Source organism: Theobroma cacao, chromosome 4 (assembly GCF_053813885.1).
Source record: "Theobroma cacao isolate CCN51 chromosome 4, ASM5381388v1, whole genome shotgun sequence".
Lineage (NCBI taxonomy): Eukaryota > Viridiplantae > Streptophyta > Magnoliopsida > Malvales > Malvaceae > Theobroma > Theobroma cacao.
Genome location: NC_142642.1, coordinates 35,066,175 through 35,074,311, shown reverse-complemented (window position 1 = coordinate 35,074,311; position 8,137 = coordinate 35,066,175). Strand labels below are relative to the sequence as shown.

Below are 8,137 nucleotides of genomic sequence, written 5' to 3'. Positions count from 1 at the left end.
ATTTTGCAATGTCGAGTGTCCACGTGCAAGCAAGGCCTACCTGTTATTTCAAAGTGGGCCCAATGCCACCATTTCCGGCCCGAACAAATAAATATCCTCACTTTCCCTTTTGAATGTTTACAACTTCAACTGCTGCCAGTAAACCTCAAACAGGCGGGAGATTAGATTACACCAAAAAGAAAAACATTTCCGTGAAGAAAATTTAAAAAGAAAATGGCAGAGCCAATGGAGATCTCTTCATCATCAGAAGCCCTCGATCTTCACTCTATTCGCAGGTGTCTTTCTATTTTCGTACTGTGAAGTAAATTGGTATGAATAATTTTCATTTTGGAATTGTTTTCTAATCTCTTTTTTCTTTTTAGCCGAATAAATGAGCTTTCAGAGATTCATCGTATTGATAAAAATAAGGATGAGGGTGAAGCGCTCTCTTTGGACTCCGAGAAGTTGCTCAAAGATTGCAGTCTTCATTTTGAGGTGATTTTCCATTTCTTTTACATATTCTGTTACAATTTTGGGTTTTTTTTTTTGGTATAATTTAAGAGTGGGATTATGCAGAGCAAAGTGAAGCAAATTATTGAAGAGTATTCTGATGTGGGTTTTTTAGGCATTGAAGATTTGGGTATGTTTACTTTTTTTTGGTTAATTTTGTTAAATAAATTGCATATATACATGTACAATTGAACATAAAGAAAATACCCAACCCTTGTGTTAGTATATTTCGTCAGTTTTTTTTTTTTGGTAATTGAATTCTGGGTTTAAGAGGTTATTGTATTAACTATGTGTTTGGCTTGCTTCAGTGTTTGTATCGGTGTTACGGTTGCTAAGTTTTAGTAACAAAGTTGGAATTTTTTTTTTGTTACCAAAAATCTGGATTTGTATGCAATTTAAAAAGGTCTTTAGATAATAATGAGGTTTCAGCTACGGAACAGAATTGGGATGATTTGGCACTGGTTTTAAGTTTATGATGCATTATCTGATAGCATGTTTAATGTGTTATTAATGAAATGGTGCATTTTGAAAATTGAAATGAAAAATTGACGTGGAAAGCAACATCATAGGGAAAGATAAGAATTATAAGAAGTTGTTGTAGTGATTCTAGATTGGTGCTTTTTTATTCATGCAGATGAATACCTAGCACATTTGAAAGAGGAGCTCAATCAAGTGGAGGCTGAAAGTGCCAAGATTTCTAACGAAATTGAGGATCTTTCAAGAAACCATATTGAAGGTGAGGCTGCATTGACATAGGTTTGATTTTCTCATGCAACTATTCATGCATGTTCTATTTCTTTTTCTGTTTTTTTGTTTCATCCTGATTTCCCTTTGACTTCTTTGTATCTTTACAGAATCAAATATACTAGAAGGCAATCTTGAAGGCTTGAAATATGCATTGGATTCTATTGCATCTCAGGTTGATTCTCCTATGTTGTTTCATTATGTGAAGCAGTCTTGAAGGGTTTAAAGGTGTTCAGTTTGATATTAATTTGGAAATCTTATTTTAACAGTTAGCCTTTTATTTTCTTCTATGTTGTAGGGTATGGAGAGAGTAGAAGAGGACCCATGCCTTGACTCTTCTATGAATGATGAAGATCAATCGAATCTGATGCATTCAAATGAAGAGCAAAAGTTTGAGGTTCTTTTATTTTTTCTTGCTTACTTCTTTAATGCTGCTTTGGATTTAAACTGATGGCTGAACTTTAATACTTGTACCAATAGATTTTTTAACTCTGTAAGCATCTTTGTAAGAATTCTTATCTTTGATGACTACCTAAGTTCTCAACTTTTCATAATGATTTAGATGTTTGATATCTTCAATTAGGGTATTAATTATGCCTGTATGCTAATCTATGTAAAATTTTTTGAGTAGTAAATGGCACTATACATTTTACTTCATTAATCATCAAATATTCTTCTTTATATGTCTTTCAGATTATGGAACTAGAAAGTCAGATTGAGAAGAACAATATAATTTTGAAGTCTTTGCAGGATCTTGATTCGATGTTCAAAAGGTAGTTCAATTATTTTTGCTTCAGTTACATGTGTTCTATATCATTTAACTTTCTCCCACTAAGTTCCTTTTTGTTCTTATTTTCAGATTAGATACCTTAGAACAGATTGAAGATGCATTGACTGGTTTGAAAGTCATTGGGTTTGATGGAAACTGCATTAGGTTGTCATTACAGACATATATTCCAAAATTAGAGGGTCTGTTGTGCCAAAAAACAATTGAAGATATTTCTGAGCCATCTGAAATGAATCATGAATTGCTAGTAGAGATTGTGGATGGAACCATGGAGATTAAGAATGTTGAGGTATGGCTAATTGTTTACTGTGAAAAAATTGAAATCACCTATTGGTCTGCTCTTTTCTGCATCTCTGTTGTCATGGAGAAAGAATTTAATCTTTTGACATTCAAAAGATACATAGGCCATACTTGACAAATAAGTAATCTCACTGAATAAATAATGTGAAGTCAACTGAAAAGGAAAAAAAAGTGGTTTTAAGAATGCAAAAAGATTCAGTTTCCTCCCATTTGATGCAATCAAACTACGAAAAAGGGAAAAAAATCAACATTTTCACAAAAGTTACTATAATGTATTTCTTTTATGGGTGATAGTTTGTTGATTTTTCATTATTGCAGTGTCAATTCTTTTTTTTTTTGGCTCAAGCTAAACAGGCATTGAAAAACAAATACTTACTTTGCAAAAGAAGAACCATGTTGGTTCTATATGTATTTTTTTTCTTCAATTGTTTTCAAATGCTTGTTCATGTTGTCCAGATGTTCCCAAATGATGTTTACTTAGGCGATATCATTGATGATGCAAAGTCTTTCAGGTTTGTTTTTGGGTTTTGCAATTTAAGGTTGAATCACAATTTATCATATGTTTTTTTTTTTTGGCATAAGTGTGCATCTGTAGTGGTATAAGGCTGTTAAAGGGAATATAATTTGTCAGTTTTTATACAGATCAAACCCTAAGTGTGATTTCTTAGAAAAGCATAAGTCGTCTTATGGACTATCCACTTTCCTCTTTATCTTCTTTCAATTCTTACTGTTTTACTTTCCTAAATGAAAGTTACCTGCATCTCAACTTCACTGCTATGTGCCCTAAAAACAACCTTGCAACCCTCTCATATCCATCTATTCAACCATCAATTAGAGGGTTATTATCAAATTATGGTCCCGTCACATAATTTATCTATTAGCAACCAATATCCTTCTTTCAGACTTTGAGTCAGAGTTTTTATTGACAGGAAGAGTTTTTAACCTGGAACAGCAACCTGCTTGACCTTCTTTTAGCTCATTTCAACCTTTAACCACTCATCTTCTTGCCCTTCATAGTAGATCCTATTTTCCGGGGCAGTCACCATTAATCATAAGCTTTAATTACCCTTGTTATTTGTGCTCTAAAAGTAATGCTGCTAATATCTAGTTCTGGCCAACTTTTGATGAGCTGTTTGCAATAATTGTTGTATACACATTTATGTAAAGGTACATTTTTTCTTGTGCCTTAATCCACCAACCATGTAGTTCTGTTGAATCAACTTTTTGTCCTATTTGAAAATGTTTGTCTATAATTTGAATTACCTTATTGAGGGGGCATTATCTACTGAAATGTTGCAGGCAGCTATCCTCTAACTTAATGGTGCAGCAGACACAGTCTTCATTGGAGTGGTTTGTGGGAAAAGTACAGGACAGGATTATCCTAAGTACTTTGAGACGATTTATAGTGAAGAGTACAAATAAATCAAGGTGAGAGGTTAAAAGAAGCTGATCACTTTTGCACTTTATCATATAAAATTTTAATTTCTATTCACCCACCAAAATGGGGAAGAAGAAAGAAAATTGCAAAATTAGAAGCTTGTTTACACTTGCATAATCCCTGATGCAGACATTCGTTTGAGTACTTAGAGAGAGATGAGACAATTGTAGCTCACTTGGTTGGGGGAATTGATGCATTCATAAAGCTGTCTCAAGGTTGGCCACTATCAAAATCTCCGTTGAAATTGTTATCCATCAAGAGCTCAGATCATCATTCAAGGGGAATTTCATTGAGCTTACTTTGCAAGGCTGAGGTAAGTGGCATTTTTATTTTATACTTATTATAGGTTTTTTTTGGCCTTTAAGTGCACCAGGAACATTACAGTGCCTTTAGAACTTTTATCTCCTTGAAACATTCCCTAAGTTAAAACCTGAGTTTAACTTAAATACATTTTTCACTAATTTCTGTTTTCTTTGCCTTTTCAGAGGGTGTAGCCCTTAGCTGAACAGAATGGTGTAAACAGAAACATGTAGCAACTCCAATTTGTTTGGGACTAAGGCGTAGTTGACTTGAGTTGTTTCTTATTGTTATGCTAGTTATCTCTCTGTTCCTAGTTTCATGTGGGGAAACAGAAAAGTAGATGTCTAGATGTTCTTAAAATAGAACATTGGACCATTGTAGTTTCTCATAAATTCATACTACACAACCTTGAAAGCTATAAAGGAAGAAAACTAGTTGTTATTTGGTTTGAGAAAGGAGGTTCAGCTCAGGATTTTGATTACGCTTAGGATTGTTGGTTCTCCATCATTGATGATTTTGTGGCTTTGAGAGGTACCTTGACAAAGATTTTCCACTATCCATTATGTAAAATGATAGAGAAGAAATTAAAAGTAAAAGTTGAACTAGTTACTTAATCTATGGTCTTTTATGCAGAGGCTCATGCTTGATTTGTTTTAGTCAGCTTGGATGTCAATAAGTTGGGCTTGTGGTTGTAGGTTCTTCCTTTCTAACTTGTTCAAGTCCTAAAGAAATTGTTTTGAATGGTGAAAATTCCAATTGTCACAGGATGAGAAGGGATTTTTCGGCTCTCATCTTTCTGTTTTTGCTCTTATGAATTTGATGATTTCCATATTTATCCAGTTTCTTTTTTTTTTTCTCTTAATTAATTCATTAGGAAATGGCAAATTCCTTGGATATGCACATTCGACAAAATTTGTCAGCCTTTGTGGATGCTGTTGAAAAGCTACTCTTAGAACAGATGCGCCTAGACCTTCAGTCTGATGATGCCTCTGATTAGTGACCATGTTGCAGCCTGTCTATCACTTGGTAAGCGTAAATGTCAATGTTGCATATACTTAATAAAATCTGAAGTCTACGATCCAAATTCTCAGGAAACCATGGGTAGAGATATTACCGGGATCGGACCCTTGTACAAGATACATCTTGGAAGCATCCGCAGAGAAATGTTAGTTATGTTTCTGTTATGTAGCTTCTGTACTAGTGTAACTTTCATGGCATAAATCAGTCATGTAGAATGCCTAGTAATATGATTATGATAATTGATTTCCACAGTAAGATGTGCAAAAAATGGGACTTGAAAAAGTTTTTATGTTCACATTTGGAATGTTAGTTACGGATCACAGACTTCGATTCGAAAAGTTTCTATGTTCACTTTGAAGATATTAATTACTGAGAATAAGTTTTGGCACTCCAGGATCAGATCTCCATTGCAGCGATGTGGAAAGTTCAGGTAAAACATTGTCTAAGGGTCATAAGTATTGTGAAAGCATTAACTCTGGCATTTGCTTTTAACACACTAGAGTATGACCCGTGTGCAACACACCGGGCCTCTTTGCACCCCCTCTCTTTGCTTCAACATCTTTTCTCATTCTGTCTGTTTGCCCTTCACATGGTAAACACTGACCTCTGTTCACCCCTCTCTTTCTCTCTCCTTGCTTCAACGCCTATTCTCTTTCACTCTCTCTGCCCTCCACGTGGTCACCTCTGGACCAGGTTTTTGTCTGCTCATGGGCAATAGCATTTGCCTTTAACGTGTACGAGGGTTTTGGTCCGCTCGTCGGTGGTAAGTTTGGTTCCTTTTCGTTACTTTTCAAGACCTTTCTTACTGTCGTTGTCACTATTCATATTTTTAATAAATGGTGATCGAAGTGTATTAAAAAATATTAGTAAGAAAGTATCGAACGAAAGTCAAAATAAACTAAAATTAAAATTTTTTTCCCTCTTTCTTCACTTGTCAAGTTGACATAATTAATAAGATTATTTGCTTAAATTGCTTTTTTTTTAAAAAAAGATTTTTAATACCCAACAACGGCCCGTGCATTTAATGCATGGTATATTTCTTTCCATCTATTGAATGGACATCTCAACAAAAAGTGAATGAAGGAAAAAAATTTAAAGAAAATGGGGATTTAATATAAGAAAACAAATTGAGAGAAATTTCCTTGTGATTTGGATCAAATTCGAGTTGTTTAAGCTTATAATTATTTTAATTAACGCGTAAACGATTGAAGCTTTAACCAGGGGTAAAACATTCGAGGAAAGTTCTAGAATGTTTGGCTGTATATTATATTTATGGTTAGCAACTTAGCAATGATTTGGGCAGATTTCACATTGGTCAAGAAAATCTGCGAGTCAATTCTTTCCTCAATTTCCATCCCTTTTCATAATACTTTCACTATAATTAAAATGAGGTAAAACAATCCAACCTTCACACACCATCGACTATACCAAGGAAGGTTACATAGAAATTCTCTCTCAAGATATTGTCTATAAATACTCCCACTTATGCATACTATCATACCAACCTCATTCCTCAGACACTCTCTCTTAATATTCCTAGCATATTCTAAACAGAATTAAGTCATGAAAAGCCTTTCATTTTCTGCCATTGTCCTTCTTGTTCTCTTGCTTTCTGCTGGTAATTCTTATATTAAAAGCTTATTATTATTTTGTTCTTTTTTATCCTATATATGTTTGAACTAAGATATTTAGAGACAAACCCACTTAGGTTTAACTTGAAGCAAAGCCCTATAATATGCTTAACCTGATTCTTTATTTATGTTTTTTTCCATGAATATTTGAAGTGTAATTGTATCTTTTCTAGACAATATCTTCTCTCAATAATGAAAAGTAGGTTTTTTAAAACTTTAAATTTATATATAAATATTTTCACCCTGTGAGGCTTTGATCCATTTATATATACATTATTTTCCACAGGCAATGAGTCAAGGATGGCAAATGCTATCGGCAGTTGTGATGTACTTGGCCATGGAGGAGGTTGCGCAATAGATGAATGCTTCAACAGTTGCAGGATGAAATATGGGCAAGATGCTCATGGATTTTGCTACACCATCAATGCACCCAATGATACTTGCATTTGTCGTCACCCTTGTTAATTCATTTTTAGTTTATTATATGCATCTTTTTGCTACCTATAAATAAACGGATGTTTACAATCCAAAATGATTAATGTTTGAATCAACACCGTTTGTTATTGTGTGTTTACGGTTTGATTAGTATTATAATTTGTGTGTATTTGATCGTAATCATTACTTTTAGTCGTAAGCACAATGTTAAAAAAATGTAATTTTGATTATAATGAATAGATTCTCACTCGTAAAAACAAGAGATACTTTCCATTATAATTATTTTTAATCGTAATTTTTTATCACAAACACCAATTATAATTACAACACGAAAGTTAAGAGGGTTTGTTGTGCCAAAAAACAATTGATGATATTTCTGAGCCACCTCAAATGAATCATGAATTGCTAGTTAAGATTATGGATGGTACCATGGAGATTAAGAATGTTGAGGCATGAATAATTGTTTTATGTGAAAATATAAAATCATCTGTTGTTCTGTTAATCTCATTGAATAAACAATATGAAATCAACCTAAAAGAAAACAAAAAAAAAGGTGTTTTTAAGAATGTGAAAATATTCAGTTTCCTTCCCATTTGATGCAATCAAACTACAAAAAAGGAAAAAAATCAAAACTTTAACGAAAGTTACTAAAATAAATCAATTGAAATCGTTTGTTGTTCTGTCATCTCGTTCAGTTTCCTTACCATTTGATGCAATCAAACTCAAAAAAAGGGAAAAAAAATAAAAATTTTCACTAAAATTACAAAAATATATTTCTTTCTATGGGTGATATGGTTTGTTGATTCTCCATTATTTCAATGTCAATTTTTTTTGGCTCAATTTAAACAGGCATTGGATACTTACTTGCATAAGAAGAACCATACTGTTTTTTGGTTGTTCTCACTACAAGGTTGAATCACAATTTATCATATGTTTATTTTTGCACAAATGTGCATGTGTAGTGTGATTTCTTGGAAAAGCATAAGTCCTTTA

General features: G+C 33.3%; 1 protein-coding gene across 3 annotated transcripts; it reads left to right on the top strand.

Annotated features, from left to right (window-relative positions):
• The first annotated feature begins 87 nt into the window (after positions 1–87).
• Positions 88–5,329, top strand: LOC18602676 (reverse transcriptase-like protein). Of its 3 annotated transcripts, none has more exons than XM_018119494.2 (13): positions 91–275; positions 363–474; positions 556–619; positions 1,124–1,225; positions 1,344–1,408; positions 1,532–1,630; positions 1,927–2,006; positions 2,093–2,309; positions 2,777–2,832; positions 3,620–3,748; positions 3,888–4,071; positions 4,933–5,084; positions 5,130–5,329. In XM_018119494.2, exons 1-12 carry the CDS (start codon positions 214–216, stop codon positions 5,053–5,055), a joined length of 1,293 nt encoding a protein of 430 aa, XP_017974983.1. In that variant the 5' UTR covers positions 91–213; the 3' UTR covers positions 5,056–5,084; positions 5,130–5,329. The 3 variants fall into 3 exon arrangements, with proteins under 3 accessions (XP_007034271.2, XP_017974983.1, XP_007034267.2); XM_007034205.3 differs by having other exon boundaries at positions 94–275; positions 5,150–5,329; XM_007034209.3 differs by lacking the exons at positions 4,933–5,084; positions 5,130–5,329 and adding an exon at positions 4,244–4,513 and having other exon boundaries at positions 88–275.
• The last annotated feature ends 2,808 nt before the right edge of the window (positions 5,330–8,137 follow it).

What these genes read in the sequence shown, in the direction of transcription:
- LOC18602676 (XM_018119494.2), top strand. Translation starts at nt 214, where the DNA reads ATGGCAGAGCCAATGGAGATCTCTTCATCATCAGAAGCCCTCGATCTT. An exon ending in GATCTTCACTCTATTCGCAG is followed by an intron (nt 276 to 362) that starts GTGTCTTTCTAT and finishes TTTTCTTTTTAG; the next exon opens with CCGAATAAATGAGCTTTCAG. An exon ending in TTCAAGAAACCATATTGAAG is followed by an intron (nt 1,226 to 1,343) that starts GTGAGGCTGCAT and finishes GTATCTTTACAG; the next exon opens with AATCAAATATACTAGAAGGC.